At 45.4% G+C, this 19,824-nt stretch overlaps 1 protein-coding gene across 1 annotated transcript in view; it reads left to right on the top strand.

Moving 5' to 3' along the window:
- The window catches only part of LOC135529122 (cytoplasmic phosphatidylinositol transfer protein 1-like), a 43,523-nt gene that overhangs the window by 7,035 nt on the left and 16,664 nt on the right, over positions 1-19,824 (top strand). Inside the window, exons 3-5 of the mRNA XM_064958009.1 lie at positions 20-108; positions 13,780-13,787; positions 16,117-16,188. Coding sequence (XP_064814081.1) covers positions 20-108; positions 13,780-13,787; positions 16,117-16,188 — 169 coding nt within the window. The remainder of the gene's footprint in view (positions 1-19; positions 109-13,779; positions 13,788-16,116; positions 16,189-19,824) is intronic.

The following is a 19,824-nucleotide window of genomic DNA, read 5'->3' as shown; positions in this document are numbered from 1 at the left end:
CTTCTTTTGTCTCTTTCAGTAAGCTCCCGAGCTGGGCCAGGGCTGTGGTCCCTAAAATCTTCTATGTGACAGAGAAGGCCTGGAACTACTACCCCTACACCATCACAGGTAACCACTCCTAGGACCATTACACTGAAACACCTCTACACCACTACCTACACCATCACAGGTAACCTACTAGGACCATTACACTGAAACACCTCTACACCACTACCTACACCATCACAGGTAACCTACTAGGACCATTACACTGTAACACCTCTACACTACTACCTACACCATCACAGGTAACCTACTAGGACCATTACACTGTAACACCTCTACACTACTACCTACACCATCACAGGTAACCTACTAGGACCATTACACTGTAACACCTCTACACTACTACCCACACCATCACAGGTAACCACTCCTAGGACCATTACACTGTAACACCTCTACACTACTACCTATACCATCACAGGTAACCACTCCTAGGACCATTACACTGTAACACCTCTACACTACTACCTACACCATCACAGGTAACCACTACTAGGACCATTACACTGTAACATCTACACTACTACCTACACCATCACAGGTAACCTACTAGGACCATTACACTGTAACACCTCTACACTACTACCTACACCATCACAGGTAACCTACTAGGACCATTACACTGTAACACCTCTACACTACTACACCATCACAGGTAACCACTCCTAGGACCATTACACTGTAACACCTCTACACCACTACCTACACCATCACAGGTAACCTACTAGGACCATTACACTGTAACACCTCTACACTACTACCTACACCATCACAGGTAACCTACTAGGACCATTACACTGTAACACCTCTACACTACTACCTACACCATCACAGGTAACCACTCCTAGGACCATTACACTGTAACACCGCTACACTACTACCTATACCATCACAGGTAACCACTCCTAGGACCATTACACTGTAACACCTCTACACTACTACCTACACCATCACAGGTAACCACTACTAGGACCATTACACTGTAACACCGCTACACTACTACCTACACCATCACAGGTAACCTACTAGGACTATTACACAGTAACACCTCGACACTACTACCTATACCATCACAGGTAACCTACTAAGACCATTACACTGTAACACCTCTACACTACTACCTACACCATCACAGGTAACCTCCTAGGACCATTACACTGTAACACCTCTACACTACTACACTCCTACCTACACCATCACAGGTAACCTACTAGGACCATTACACTGTAACACCTCTACACTACTACCTACACCATCACAGGTAACACTCCTAGGACCATTACACTGTAACACCCTACACTACTACCTATACCATCACAGGTAACCTACTAGGACCATTACACTGTAACACCGCTACACTACTACCTACACCATCACAGGTAACCACTCCTAGGACCATTACACTGTAACACCTCTACACTACTACCTACACCATCACAGGTAACCTACTAGGACCATTACACTGTAACACCTCTACACTACTACCTACACCATCACAGGTAACCTACTAGGACCATTACACTGTAACACCTCTACACTACTACCTACACCATCACAGGTAACCACTCATAGGACCATTACACTGTAACACCTCTACACTACTACCTATACCATCACAGGTAACCTACTAAGACCATTACACTGTAACACCTCTACACCTCTACACTCCTACCTACACCATCACAGGTAACCTACTAGGACCATTACACTGTAACACCTCTACACTACTACCTACACCATCACAGGTAACCTACTAGGACCATTACACTGTAACACCTCTACACTACTACCTACACCATCACAGGTAACCTACTAGGCCCATTACACTGTAACACCTCTACACTACTACCTACACCATCACAGGTAACCACTCCTAGGACCATTACACTGTAACACCTCTACACTACTACCTACACCATCACAGGTAACCTACTAGGACCATTACACTGTAACACCTCTATTACCTACACCATCACAGGTAACCACTCATAGGACCATTACACCTCTACACCTCTACACTCCTACCTACACCATCACAGGTAACCACTCCTAGGACCATTACACTGTAACAACACCTCTACACTACTACCTACACCATCACAGGTAACCACTCCTAGGACCATTACACTGTAACACCTCTACACTACACTCCTACCTACACCATCACAGGTAACCACTACTAGGACCATTACACTGTAACACCTCTACACTACTACCTACACCATCACAGGTAACCACTCCTAGGACCATTACACTGTAACACCTCTACACCTCTACACTCCTACCTACACCATCACAGGTAACCACTCCTAGGACCATTACACTGTAACACCTCTACACCTCTACACTACTACCTACACCATCACAGGTAACCTACTAGGACCATTACACTGTAACACCGCTACACTACTACCTACACCATCACAGGTAACCACTCCTAGGACCATTACACTGTAACACCTCTACACTACTACCTACACCATCACAGGTAACCTACTAGGACCATTATACTGTAACACCTCTACACTACTACCTACACCATCACAGGTAACCACTCCTAGGACCATTACACTGTAACACCGCTACACTACTACCTATACCATCACAGGTAACCTACTAGGACCATTACACTGTAACACCGCTACACTACTACCTACACCATCACAGGTAACCACTCCTAGGACCATTACACTGTAACACCGCTACACTACTACCTACACCATCACAGGTAACCACTCCTAGGACCATTACACTGTAACACCTCTACACTACTACCTACACCATCACAGGTAACCTACTAGGACCATTACACTGTAACACCTCTACACTACTACCTACACCATCACAGGTAACCACTCCTAGGACCATTACACTGTAACACCTCTACACTACTACCTACACCATCACAGGTAACCTACTAGGACCATTACACTGTAACACCTCTACTACTACCTACACCATCACAGGTAACCTACTAGGACCATTACACTGTAACACCTCTACACTACTACCTACACCATCACAGGTAACCACTACTAGGACCATTACACTGTAACACCTCTACATTACTACCTACACCATCACAGGTAACCACTACTAGGACCATTACACTGTAACACCACTACACTACTACCTACACCATCACAGGTAACCACTCATAGGACCATTACACTGTAACACCTCTACACTACTACCTACACCATCACAGGTAACCACTACTAGGACCATTACACTGTAACACCTCTACACTACTACCTACACCATCACAGGTAACCTACTAGGACCATTACACTGTAACACCTCTACACTACTACCTACACCATCACAGGTAACCACTCCTAGGATCATTACACTGTAACACCTCTACACCACTACCTACACCATCACAGGTAACCTACTAGGACCATTACACTGTAACACCTCTACAATACTACCTACACCATCACAGGTAACCTACTAGGACCATTACACTGTAACACCTCTACACTACTACCTATACCATCACAGGTAACCTACTAAGACCATTACACTGTAACACCTCTACACTACTACCTACACCATCACAGGTAACCACTCCTAGGACCATTACACTGTAACACCTCTACACTACTACACTCCTACCTACACCATCACAGGTAACCTACTAGGACCATTACACTGTAACACCTCTACACTACTACCTACACCATCACAGGTAACCACTCCTAGGACCATTACACTGTAACACCTCTACACTACTACCTACACCATCACAGGTAACCTACTAGGACCATTACACTGTAACACCTCTACACTACTACCTACACCATCACAGGTAACCACTCCTAGGACCATTACACTGTAAACGCTACACTACTACCATCACAGGTAACCTACTAGGACCATTACACTGTAACACCTACACCACCTACACATCACAGGTAACCTACTAGGACCATTACACTGTAACACCGCTACACTACTACCTACACCATCACAGGTAACCACTCCTAGGACCATTACACTGTAACACCTCTACACTACTACCTACACCATCACAGGTAACCACTACTAGGACCATTACACTGTAACACCTCTACACTACTACCTACACCATCACAGGTAACCTACTAGGACCATTACACTGTAACACCTCTACACCTCTACACTACTACCTACACCATCACAGGTAACCTACTAGGACCATTACACTGTAACACCTCTACACTACTACCTACACCATCACAGGTAACCTACTAGGACCATTACACTGTAACACCTCTACACTACTACCTACACCATCACAGGTAACCTACTAGGACCATTACACTGTAACACCTCTACACTACTACCTACACCATCACAGGTAACCACTCCTAGGACCATTACACTGTAACACCGCTACACTACTACCTACACCATCACAGGTAACCACTCATAGGACCATTACACTGTAACACCTCTACACTACTACCTACACCATCTCAGGTAACCACTCCTAGGACCATTACACTGTAACACCTAACACCTCTACACTACTACCTACACCATCACAGGTAACCACTCCTAGGACCATTACACTGTAACACCTCTACACCTCTACACTCCTACCTACACCATCACAGGTAACCACTCCTAGGACCATTACACTGTAACACCTCTACACTACTACCTACACCATCACAGGTAACCTACTAGGACCATTACACTGTAACACCTCTACACTACTACCTACACCATCACAGGTAACCACTCCTAGGACCATTACACTGTAACACCTCTACACCTCTACACTCCTACCTACACCATCACAGGTAACCACTCCTAGGACCATTACACTGTAACACCTCTACACTACTACCTACACCATCACAGGTAACCTACTAGGACCATTACACTGTAACACCGCTACACTACTACCTACACCATCACAGGTAACCTACTAGGACCATTACACTGTAACACCTCTACACTACTACCTACACCATCACAGGTAACCACTCCTAGGACCATTACACTGTAACACCTCTACACTACTACCTACACCATCACAGGTAACCTACTAGGACCATTACACTGTAACACCTCTACACTACTACCTACACCATCACAGGTAACCACTCCTAGGACCATTACACTGTAACACCTCTACACTACTACCTACACCATCACAGGTAACCTACTAGGACCATTACACTGTAACACCTCTACACTACTACCTACACCATCACAGGTAACCACTCCTAGGACCATTACACTGTAACACCTCTACACTACTACCTACACCATCACAGGTAACCACTCATAGGACCATTACACTGTAACACCTCTACACTACTACCTACACCATCACAGGTAACCTACTAGGACCATTACACTGTAACACCTCTACACTACTACCTACACCATCACAGGTAACCTACTAGGACCATTACACTGTAACACCTCTACACTACTACCTACACCATCACAGGTAACCTACTAGGACCATTACACTGTAACACCTCTACACTACTACCTACACCATCACAGGTAACCTACTAGGACCATTACACTGTAACACCTCTACACTACTACCTACACCATCACAGGTAACCTACTAGGACCATTACACTGTAACACCTCTACACTACTACCTACACCATCACAGGTAACCACTCCTAGGACCATTACACTGTAACACCTCTACACTACTACCTACACCATCACAGGTAACCTACTAGGACCATTACACTGTAACACCTCTACACTACTACCTACACCATCACAGGTAACCTACTAGGACCATTACACTGTAACACCTCTACACTACTACCTACACCATCACAGGTAACCTACTAGGACCATTACACTGTAACACCTCTACACTACTACCTACACCATCACAGGTAACCACTCCTAGGACCATTACACTGTAACACCTCTACACTACTACCTACACCATCACAGGTAACCTACTAGGACCATTACACTGTAACACCTCTACACTACTACCTACACCATCACAGGTAACCACTCCTAGGACCATTACACTGTAACACCTCTACACTACTACCTACACCATCACAGGTAACCACTAGGACCATTACACTGTAACACCTCTACACTACTACCTACACCATCACAGGTAACCTACTAGGACCATTACACTGTAACACCTCTACACTACTACCTACACCATCACAGGTAACCACTCCTAGGACCATTACACTGTAACACCTCTACACTACTACCTACACCAGCACAGGTAACCACTCCTAGGACCATTACACTGTAACACCTCTACACTACTACCTACACCATCACAGGTAACCTACTAGGACCATTACACTGTAACACCTCTACACTACTACCTACACCATCACAGGTAACCACTCCTAGGACCATTACACTGTAACACCTCTACACCACTACCTACACCATCACAGGTAACCTACTAGGACCATTACACTGTAACACCTCTACACTACTACCTACACCATCACAGGTAACCACTCCTAGGACCATTACACTGTATCACCGCTACTCTACTACCTACACCATCACAGGTAACCACTCCTAGGACCATTACACTGTAACACCGCTACACTACTACCTACACCATCACAGGTAACCACTCCTAGGACCATTACACTGTAACACCTCTACACTACTACCTACACCATCACAGGTAACCACTCATAGGACCATTACACTGTAACACCTCTACACTACTACCTACACCATCACAGGTAACCACTACTAGGACCATTACACTGTAACACCTCTACACTACTACCTATACCATCACAGGTAACACTAGGACCATTACACTGTAACACCTCTACACTACTACCTACACCATCACTAACCACTCCTAGGACCATTACACTGTAACACCTCTACACTACTACCTACACCATCACAGGTAACCACTCCTAGGACCATTACACTGTAACACCTCTACACCACTACCTACACCATCACAGGTAACCTACTAGGACCATTACACTGTAACACCTCTACAATACTACCTACACCATCACAGGTAACCTACTAGGACCATTACACTGTAACACCTCTACACTACTACCTATACCATCACAGGTAACCTACTAAGACCATTACACTGTAACACCTCTACACTACTACCTACACCATCACAGGTAACCACTCCTAGGACCATTACACTGTAACACCTCTACACTACTACTACCTACACCATCACAGGTAACCTACTAGGACCATTACACTGTAACACCTCTACACTACTACCTACACCATCACAGGTAACCACTCCTAGGACCATTACACTGTAACACCTCTACACTACTACCTACACCATCACAGGTAACCTACTAGGACCATTACACTGTAACACCTCTACACTACTACCTACACCATCACAGGTAACCACTCCTAGGACCATTACACTGTAACACCGCTACACTACTACCTATACCATCACAGGTAACCTACTAGGACCATTACACTGTAACACCTCTACACTACTACCTACACCATCACAGGTAACCTACTAGGACCATTACACTACACTACTACCTACACCATCACAGGTAACCACTCCTAGGACCATTACACTGTAACACCTCTACACTACTACCTACACCATCACAGGTAACCACTACTAGGACCATTACACTGTAACACCTCTACACTACTACCTATACCATCACAGGTAACCTACTAAGACCATTACACTGTAACACCTCTACACCTCTACTCCTACCTACACCATCACAGGTAACCTACTAGGACCATTACACTGTAACACCTCTACACTACTACCTACACCATCACAGGTAACCTACTAGGACCATTACACTGTAACACCTCTACACTACTACCTACACCATCACAGGTAACCACTCCTAGGACCATTACACTGTAACACCTCTACACCACTACCTACACCATCACAGGTAACCTACTAGGACCATTACACTGTAACACCTCTACAATACTACCTACACCATCACAGGTAACCTACTAGGACCATTACACTGTAACACCTCTACACTACTACCTATACCATCACAGGTAACCTACTAAGACCATTACACTGTAACACCTCTACACTACTACCTACACCATCACAGGTAACCACTCCTAGGACCATTACACTGTAACACCTCTACACTACTACACTCCTACCTACACCATCACAGGTAACCTACTAGGACCATTACACTGTAACACCTCTACACTACTACCTACACCATCACAGGTAACCACTCCTAGGACCATTACACTGTAACACCTCTACACTACTACCTACACCATCACAGGTAACCTACTAGGACCATTACACTGTAACACCTCTACACTACTACCTACACCATCACAGGTAACCACTCCTAGGACCATTACACTGTAACACCGCTACACTACTACCTATACCATCACAGGTAACCTACTAGGACCATTACACTGTAACACCTCTACACTACTACCTACACCATCACAGGTAACCTACTAGGACCATTACACTGTAACACCGCTACACTACTACCTACACCATCACAGGTAACCACTCCTAGGACCATTACACTGTAACACCTCTACACTACTACCTACACCATCACAGGTAACCACTACTAGGACCATTACACTGTAACACCTCTACACTACTACCTATACCATCACAGGTAACCTACTAAGACCATTACACTGTAACACCTCTACACCTCTACACTCCTACCTACACCATCACAGGTAACCTACTAGGACCATTACACTGTAACACCTCTACACTACTACCTACACCATCACAGGTAACCTACTAGGACCATTACACTGTAACACCTCTACACTACTACCTACACCATCACAGGTAACCACTCCTAGGACCATTACACTGTAACACCGCTACACTACTACCTACACCATCACAGGTAACCACTCATAGGACCATTACACTGTAACACCTCTACACTACTACCTACACCATCACAGGTAACCACTCCTAGGACCATTACACTGTAACACCTCTACACCTCTACACTCCTACCTACACCATCACAGGTAACCACTCCTAGGACCATTACACTGTAACACCTCTACACCTCTACACTACTACCTACACCATCACAGGTAACCACTCCTAGGACCATTACACTGTAACACCTCTACACTACTACACTCCTACCTACACCATCACAGGTAACCACTACTAGGACCATTACACTGTAACACCTCTACACTACTACCTACACCATCACAGGTAACCACTCCTAGGACCATTACACTGTAACACCTCTACACTCCTACCTACACCATCACAGGTAACCACTCCTAGGACCATTACACTGTAACACCTCTACACCTCTACACTACTACCTACACCATCACAGGTAACCTACTAGGACCATTACACTGTAACACCGCTACACTACTACCTACACCATCACAGGTAACCTACTAGGACCATTACACTGTAACACCTCTACACTACTACCTACACCATCACAGGTAACCACTCCTAGGACCATTACACTGTAACACCTCTACACTACTACCTACACCATCACAGGTAACCTACTAGGACCATTACACTGTAACACCTCTACACTACTACCTACACCATCACAGGTAACCTACTAGGACCATTACACTGTAACACCTCTACACTACTACCTACACCATCACAGGTAACCACTCCTAGGACCATTACACTGTAACACCTCTACACTACTACCTACACCATCACAGGTAACCTACTAGGACCATTACACTGTAACACCTCTACACTACTACCTACACCATCACAGGTAACCTACTAGGACCATTACACTGTAACACCTCTACACTACTACCTACACCATCACAGGTAACCTACTAGGACCATTACACTGTAACACCTCTACACTACTACCTACACCATCACAGGTAACCACTCCTAGGACCATTACACTGTAACACCTCTACACTACTACCTACACCATCACAGGTAACCACTCATAGGACCATTACACTGTAACACCTCTACACTACTACCTACACCATCACAGGTAACCACTCCTAGGACCATTACACTGTGACACCGCTACACTACTACCTACACCATCACAGGTAACCTACTAGGACCATTACACTGTAACACCGCTACACTACTACCTATACCATCACAGGTAACCTACTAGGACCATTACACTGTAACACCTCTACACTACTACCTACACCATCACAGGTAACCTACTAGGACCATTACACTGTAACACCTCTACACTCCTACCTACACCATCACAGGTAACCACTCCTAGGACCATTACACTGTAACACCTCTACACCTCTACACTACTACCTACACCATCACAGGTAACCTACTAGGACCATTACACTGTAACACCGCTACACTACTACCTACACCATCACAGGTAACCTACTAGGACCATTACACTGTAACACCTCTACACTACTACCTACACCATCACAGGTAACCACTCCTAGGACCATTACACTGTAACACCTCTACACTACTACCTACACCATCACAGGTAACCTACTAGGACCATTACACTGTAACACCTCTACACTACTACCTACACCATCACAGGTAACCACTCCTAGGACCATTACACTGTAACACCGCTACACTACTACCTATACCATCACAGGTAACCTACTAGGACCATTACACTGTAACACCTCTACACTACTACCTACACCATCACAGGTAACCACTCCTAGGACCATTACACTGTAACACCGCTACACTACTACCTACACCATCACAGGTAACCACTCATAGGACCATTACACTGTAACACCTCTACACTACTACCTACACCATCACAGGTAACCTACTAGGACCATTACACTGTAACACCTCTACATCACAGGTATTCCTCCTACTACCTACACCATCACAGGTAACCTACTAGGACCATTACACTGTAACACCTCTACACTACTACCTACACCATCACAGGTAACCACTCCTAGGCCCATTACACTGTAACACCTCTACACTACTACCTACACCATCACAGGTAACCTACTAGGACCATTACACTGTAACACCTCTACACTACTACCTACACCATCACAGGTAACCTACTAGGACCATTACACTGTAACACCTCTACACTACTACCTACACCATCACAGGTAACCTACTAGGACCATTACACTGTAACACCTCTACACTACTACCTACACCATCACAGGTAACCACTCCTAGGACCATTACACTGTGACACCGCTACACTACTACCTACACCATCACAGGTAACCTACTAGGACCATTACACTGTAACACCTCTACACTACTACCTACACCATCACAGGTAACCACTCCTAGGACCATTACACTGTAACACCTCTACACTACTACCTACACCATCACAGGTAACCTACTAGGACCATTACACTGTAACACCTCTACACTACTACCTACACCATCACAGGTAACCTACTAGGACCATTACACTGTAACACCTCTACACTACTACCTACACCATCACAGGTAACCACTCCTAGGACCATTACACTGTAACACCTCTACACTACTACCTACACCATCACAGGTAACCACTCCTAGGACCATTACACTGTAACACCTCTACACTACTACCTACACCATCACAGGTAACCTACTATGACCATTACACTGTAACACCTCTACACTACTACCTACACCATCACAGGTAACCACTCCTAGGCCCATTACACTGTAACACCTCTTCACTACTACCTACACCATCACAGGTAACCTACTAGGACCATTACACTGTAACACCTCTACACTACTACCTACACCATCACAGGTAACCTACTAGGACCATTACACTGTAACACCTCTACACTACTACCTACACCATCACAGGTAACCACTCCTAGGACCATTACACTGTAACACCGCTACACTACTACCTACACCATCACAGGTAACCTACTAGGACCATTACACTGTAACACCTCTACACTACTACCTACACCATCACAGGTAACCACTCCTAGGACCATTACACTGTAACACCGCTACACTACTACCTATACCATCACAGGTAACCTACTAGGACCATTACACTGTAACACCTCTACACTACTACCTACACCATCACAGGTAACCACTCCTAGGACCATTACACTGTAACACCGCTACACTACTACCTACACCATCACAGGTAACCTACTAGTACCATTACACTGTAACACCTCTACACTACTACCTACACCATCACAGGTAACCTACTAGGACCATTACACTGTAACACCTCTACACTACTACCTACACCATCACAGGTAACCTACTAGGACCATTACACTGTAACACCTCTACACTACTACCTACACCATCACAGGTAACCACTCCTAGGACCATTACACTGTAACACCTCTACACTACTACCTACACCATCACAGGTAACCTACTAGGACCATTACACTGTAACACCTCTACACTACTACCTACACCATCACAGGTAACCTACTAGGACCATTACACTGTAACACCTCTACACTACTACCTACACCATCACAGGTAACCTACTAGGACCATTACACTGTAACACCTCTACACTACTACCTACACCATCACAGAAGAGCAGTACAGGAAGTACAGTGTGTCTGATAATGGAAAGGAGGAAAGGGGATACCTAGTCAGTTGTACAACTGAATACATTCAACCCAAATGAGTCTTCCACATTTAATCCAAGCCCTCTGAGTCAGAGAGGTGCGGGGGCTGCCTTTATCTCCATCCACGTCATCAGCGCCCGGGGAGCAGGTGGTGTTGGGGGTTAACTGTCTCGCTCAAGGTGAAGAACCACACATTTTTACACCTTGATTCAAACCATGTACTGTACTGTACTCTGATAGACATTGTGATATAGTCTATAGATAGGTGATGGACTGTACTGTACTCTGCACAGGGACTGTTTGTTCTGGCTGGCTAGTTTGGACTGGACTGACTAAGAGCTCTATCTGTTCTCAACCTTTCTATCTGTTCAGACTTCATCCTCTACACACACACACACCCACACACACACACACACACACACACACACACACACACACACACACACACACACACACACACACACACACACACACGAACACACACGAACACACACACACACACACACACACACACACACACACACACACACACACACACACACACACACACACACACACACACACACAAACACACACACACACAATATTTCTTTCCTCAGAGAGAAGAATCCCAATAGCTTGTTGGGAGAGATGGGGGGAGTGATGGATGAAAACATGATGAGAGGATCATAGTATTTTAGCGCTCTAAAATAAAACAAGCTCCTGCTGCTCCTTGTTGTCCTTCTCAGGTGTCCTCTTAACACATGATGCTCTCTCTCCCTCTCTTCTCTTGTCCCCTCTTTCACTCCCTCTCTTCCTCTCTCTTTTTTCTCTCTCCATCTCTCCTCTTGTTAAACTCCCTCCCCTCTTTCACTACCTCTCTCCCTCTCTTTCTCTCTCTCCCCCTCCCTCCCATCTTTCTCTCTCTCGCTCTCTCTCTCGCTCTCTGTCTCTCTCTGTCTCTCGCTCTCTCTCTCTGTCTCTCTCTCGCTCTCTCTCGTTAAACTCTCTCTCTCTGTTTCTCTCTCTCTGTCTCTTTCTCCCTCCCTCCCATCTTTTCTCTCTCTCTCTGTCTCTCCCTCTCTCTCTCTGTTTCTCTCTCTGTATCTCTCTCTCCTCTTGTTTAACGCCCTCCCCTCTTTGACTCTGTCTCTCCATCTCTCTCTGGTCCTGGATTCTTCACCTGCTGTGACGCAGAGTACACTGTGAGTATACCACTGATGTTCCTTACACACGCACGCACGCGCACACACACACACACACACTGTGTCACAACCAGCCGTGTCACAACCGGCCGTGATCGGGAGTCCTATAGGGCAGTGCACAATTGGCCCAGCGTCGTCCGAGGCTGGAGCGGGGTAGGCAGTCATTGTAAATAAGAATTTGTTCTTAACTGACTTGTCTAGTTAAATAAACTAGTAGACATGCAGAGCAGTCTGCCAGAAGTCAAGGGTTAGGTGAGCTGTGCTCTGATGACAGACAGAAGAGGATGAAATGTTGTATTCCTGTAGAATTCCATCTCTGTTTTGAATCAGTGAATGGTTCCCCCAGAGATGTATAGAGCAGCAATACAATGCCACAATAATGCTGTGTGGGTCCTTAAATTCCAAATCTAATAGCTAAATGATCCTTTGCATGACCATCTTAAAACAATTCCATATGTTCACTTAATAGCTTAGACTCTTATGTAAAGCACAAGCTCAATTTGATTAGGCTTTGAATGTCATTAAAGGGACTTCAATATGGAATATTATTTAATTCGCCTATAATTTTTCAATGAGTTTTACAGACAGCTTCATCTATTGTTCTGGTTCTATATTTAGCCATTGAGGATTTATTTTCAACCACCTCAGTCTGTGTCCTAAATGGCACCATTTCCCCTATATACTGCACTTCTTTTGACCAGAGTCCTATGGGCTCTACATAGGGAATAGGATGGTATTTGGGACACAACCTCATTCATGTATGGGCTTTTACTGAAATTATTAAAGGAGAGCTGCTCGGTTACACAATGCACTGAACCTGGTGTGTGTATGTGTGTGTGTGTGTGTGTGTGTGTGTGTGTGTGTGTGTGTGTGTGTGTGTGTGTGTGTGTGTGTGTGTGTGTGTGTGTGTGTGTGTGTGTGTGTGTGTGTGTGTGTGTGTGTGTGTGTGTGTGTGTGTGTGTGCGCACTTTAATGAGGCTAAATGAATGGAAAAGATGGAACACGTGCTCGTTAACAGGAGTTGACTACAGTGAACATGTTCAACATGGGGTTCTTGGTTGTGTGATATTGTGTCAGTAGATTGGGTGTATTATACCAAACAGCTCTGTTGAAGTGGAGGGATTGAAGGCGTCTCCTGCTGTGTAGTTTTGTAGGACAGGAGATGTTATTTAAAGAAACAAAAGGGATGGATGTGCTGAAGATAATGTTGGTTCAGATGAAGATAAGGACACACCCTCTCTCTAGATAAGCACACACACACACACACAACCTCCTGCAGCAAGCCTATAGCCTGGGCCCCACCCCATGCTGCTGCACTGTGGACATATTCATTTGTTCCCATTCTCTCTATTCTAAAGAGACATATGAACACACACACATACAGAAACACACTCACTCACTGATACCGTTATGTAACTGGAGATCTATTATGCTTTATTGTAATTGCGGTGTTAAAGAGTTAATCTAATCAAAGCCTATGGTGAGAGCAGTGTGAGTGATAGTTGACTAGCCATGGGGGGATGGGGAGGAAGGTATGAGTGATAGTTGACTAGCCATGGGGGGATGGGGGATGGGGAGGAAGGTATGAGTGATAGTTGACTAGCCATGGGGGGATGGGGAGGAAGGTATGAGTGATAGTTGACTAGCCATGGGGGGATTGGGGGGAGGTATGAGTGATAGTTGACTAGCCATGGGGGGATTGGGGGGGGGGGGAGGTATGAGTGATAGTTGACTAGCCATGGGGGGGACTGGGGGAGGTTCATGGGGGGTGTGGATAGGAGCCAGTAAATCCACAGGGCGATATAATATAATCATTATTACTGAAGACGGGGGCAATAAAACACACGCAATCACACTCAGCATGACACACACACATGCGTACACGTACACACACACACACACACACACACACACACACACACACACACACACACACACACACACACACACTGCCCATAAAACACCTCACCCTGCAGGCTGACCACAAAGACCCAGGAAGATATTCCCTCTGTCTTTCCTGAGCTTGTATGGATAGTGGTAGAAAGATACTATCCCATCTCCCATGGAGATCAGATTCCCCAGTGCTCCACACCTTGTTGGAGATGATTCGGATTTAACCACTCTACATTTAGGGTATGTCCCAAATGGGCAATAGCCAATGTAGTGTTTTGGCCCACTATGGGGCCAACATAGTGCGTCCTGGTCAACAATAGTGCACTACATAGGCAATAGGGTACTATTTGGGACTCAGACATAACAAGTCAAAATATTGTCTTAATGTGTCTAAATTCTGTGTGTAATCTCCTGCTGTTTCTCTCCTCTTCTCTAGTGCTCCTTTCTGCCAAAGTTCTCCATTCACATAGAGACCAAGTATGAGGACAACAAAGGCAGCAATGACAATGTCAGTATGGTTGTCTGTGCATGGTCATGGTGTGTGTCTGTGCATGGTCATGGTGTGTGTCTGTGCATGGTCATGGTGTGTGTCTGTGAGTGGTCATGGTGTGTGTCTGTGCATGGTCATGGTGTGTGTCTGTGCATGGTCATGGTGTGTGTCTGTGCATGGTCATGGTGTGTGTCTGTGCATGGTCATGGTGTGTGTCTGTGCGTGGTCATGGTGTGTGTTTGTGAGTCGTGGTCATGGTGTGTGTCTGTGAGTGGTCATGGTGTGTGTCTGCGTGGTCATGGTGTGTGTCTGCGTGGTCATGGTGTGTGTCTGTGACTGGTCATGGTGTGTGTCTGTGCACGGTCATGGTGTGTGTCTGTGACTGGTCATGGTGTGTGTCTGTGCACGGTCATGGTGTGTGTCTGTGACTGGTCATGGTGTGTGTCTGTGACTGGTCATGGTGTGTGTCTGTGAATGGTCATGGTGTGTGTCTGTGCACGGTCATGGTGTGTGTCTGTGACTGGTCATGGTGCGTGTCTGTGAGTGGTCATGGTGTGTGTCTGTGAGTGGTCATGGTGTTTGTCTGTGAGTGGTCATGGTGTGTGTCTGTGACTGCTCATGGTGTGTGTCTGTGAATGGTCATGGTGTGTGTCTGTGAGTGGTCATGGTGTGTGTCTGTGAGTGGTCATGGTGTTTGTCTGTGAGTGGTCATGGTGTTTGTCTGTGAGTGGTCATGGTGTTTGTCTGTGAGTGGTCATGGTGTGTGTCTGTGCGTGGTCATGGTGTGTGTCTGTGAGTGGTCATGGTGTGTGTCTGTGTGTGGTCATGGTGTGTGTCTGTGACTGGTCATGGTGTGTGTCTGTGACTGGTCATGGTGTGTGTCTGTGACTGGTCATGGTGTGTGTCTGTGACTGGTCATGGTGTGTGTCTGTGACTGGTCATGTTGTGTGTCTGTGAGTGGTCATGGTGTGTGTCTTTGAGTGGTCATGGTGCGTGTCTGTGAGTGGTCATGGTGCGTGTCTTTGAGTGGTCATGGTGTGTGTCTTTGAGTGGTCATGGTGTGTGTCTGTGAGTGGTCATGGTGTGTGTCTGTGCACGGTCATGGTGCGTGTCTGTGAGTGGTCATGGTGCGTGTCTGTGAGTGGTCATGGTGCGTGTCTGTGAGTGTTCATGGTGTGTGTCTTTGAGTGGTCATGGTGTGTGTCTGTGAGTGGTCTTGGTGTGTGTCTGTGACTGGTCATGGTATGTCTGTCCACGGTCATGGTGTGTGTCTGTGCACGGTCATGGTGTGTGTCTGTGCGTGGTCATGGTGTGTGTCTGTGAGTGGTCATGGTGTGTGTCTGTGAGTGGTCATGGTGTGTGTCTCTGAGTGGTCATGGTGCGTGTCTGTGAGTGGTCATGGTGCGTGTCTGTGAGTGGTCATGGTGTGTGTCTTTGAGTGGTCATGGTGTGTGTCTGTGAGTGGTCATGGTGTGTGTCTTTGAGTGGTCATGGTGCGTGTCTGTGAGTGGTCATGGTGCGTGTCTGTGACTGTGACTGGTCATGGTGTGTGTCTTTGAGTGGTCATGGTGTGTGTCTGTGAGTGGTCATGGTGTGTGTCTTTGAGTGGTCATGGTGTGTGTCTGTGAGTGGTCATGGTGTGTGCACTTGAATGCCACATACAACATTCAGTCCCATCTTTTTCTCTCACTGCTAAACGAGTGGATGGAGTCAGAACAGGGGGATGCTGGGATGAATAAGAACACTGGTCTAATATATTCACGATGCCCCAACCAACTCATCAGAATGCATGTTTATTTCATTGGCTAGCCTCTCCCTCACTAAAATCAGTGAGATTATCATTCAGTCTGTGGGCTTCAGGGCCCATATTCATCAAGCATCTTTATTAGGAGTGCTGATCTAGGATCAGGTTCCCCTTGTTCAAGTCAAAACTGGTCCTAGATCAGCACTCCAACTCTGAGAGGATTTATTAATATGGGCCCAGGCCTCCGAGTCAAGTGGAAGTGGTTCTTTCTCCAGCCTTTCAATGTGGAGCATATCAAATCAAGTTGGATATGGGTTCATCCGTTGGGGTGGCAGGTGGCCTAGTGGTTAGAGCATTGGGCCAGTAACCAAAAGGTTGCTAGATCAAATCCCTGAGCTGACAAGGTAAAAATCTGTCATTCTGCCCCTAAACAAGGTAGTTAACCCACTGTTCCTAGGCTGTCATAGTAAATAAGAATTTGTTCTTAACTGACTTGCCTAGTTAAATAAAATATGGATAACTGTGTGATAGGAGAGTCTATATTGTATACCTCTGTGATAGGGGAGTTTATATCGTATACCTCTGTGATAGGAGAGTTTATATCGTATACCTCTGTGATAGGAGAGTTTATATCATATACCTCTGTGATAGGAGAGTCTATATCGTATACCTCTGTGATAGGAGAGTCTATATCGTATACCTCTGTGATAGGAGAGTTTATATCGTATACCTCTGTGATAGGAGAGTCTATATCGTATACCTCTGTGATAGGAGAGTCTATATCGTATACCTCTGTGATAGGAGAGTTTATATCGTATACCTCTGTGATAGGAGAGTTTATATCGTATACCTCTGTGATAGGAGAGTCTATATCGTATACCTCTGTGATAGGAGAGTTTATATCGTATACCTCTGTGATAGGAGAGTTTATATCGTATACCTCTGTGATAGGAGAGTCTATATCGTATACCTCTGTGATAGGAGAGTTTATATCGTATACCTCTGTGATAGGAGAGTCTATTGTCAGGATTTGGCCAGGGTTGTTCCGGGTTTTGGTCACTAGATGCCCCCATTGTGCTTTTTGACCTTGTGTTTTTTCCCTTGTTCCCCATTATTATTTGCACCTGTGCCTCGTTTCCCCTGATTGTATTTAAACCCTTAGTTTCCCTCAGTTCTGTGCTCTGTGTTTGTATGTTAGCACCCAGCCCTAGTGTTCTGTGTATTCTTGTCGATTCCGGTGGATGCTCTTGTGGAATTCTGTTTTTGTCTTTGAGTATCTCTTGAGGCTTTTTGTTATTCCTACCACCTTTTGGATTTGCCATTTTTGTATTTAAGGACTTCTCCTTTTTACTTTATTAAATACACCGTCTTAAGTACTGCTGTGTCTGCCTCATCTTCTGGGTTCTGCTGACTATTCGTGGCTCAGTTGGTTAAGTGACTGTTTCTCACTCCGAAGACCCAGGTTCGTAACCGGGTCCTGACAGTCTATATCGTATACCTCTGTGATAGGAGAGTCTATATCGTATTCCTCTGTGATAGGAGAGTTTATATCGTATACCTCTGTGATAGGAGAGTCTATATCGTATACCTCTGTGATAGGAGAGTTTCAATAATGCATTATCTTGGTTGGGTTTGCTATCAGATGCCCATTGCTTCATGTTACACAATGGGTTTACTCATAACTCATCTCCCTACTTCTGGTTTGAAGGACATGTCAAGGACATCCTTAGTACACCAATGTCTTACTCTGTCACATATCTGCATCTGAAATGACAATCTATTCCCTATGTAGTGCACTACTTTTGACCAGAGCCCTGCACTGCATAGGCAATAGGGTGCCATTTGAGATGCAGACAACAGTTGTTTTCAGCCACGTTCGCCTGCTGCATCTTCTCTTTGTGAGAGTTGGT

This window comes from Oncorhynchus masou, unplaced genomic scaffold (genome assembly GCF_036934945.1).
Source record: "Oncorhynchus masou masou isolate Uvic2021 unplaced genomic scaffold, UVic_Omas_1.1 unplaced_scaffold_1102, whole genome shotgun sequence".
In the NCBI taxonomy this organism is placed as follows: domain Eukaryota; kingdom Metazoa; phylum Chordata; class Actinopteri; order Salmoniformes; family Salmonidae; genus Oncorhynchus; species Oncorhynchus masou.
Note: the sequence above shows the minus strand (reverse complement) of the source record. Positions and strands in the feature narration are given on the sequence as shown.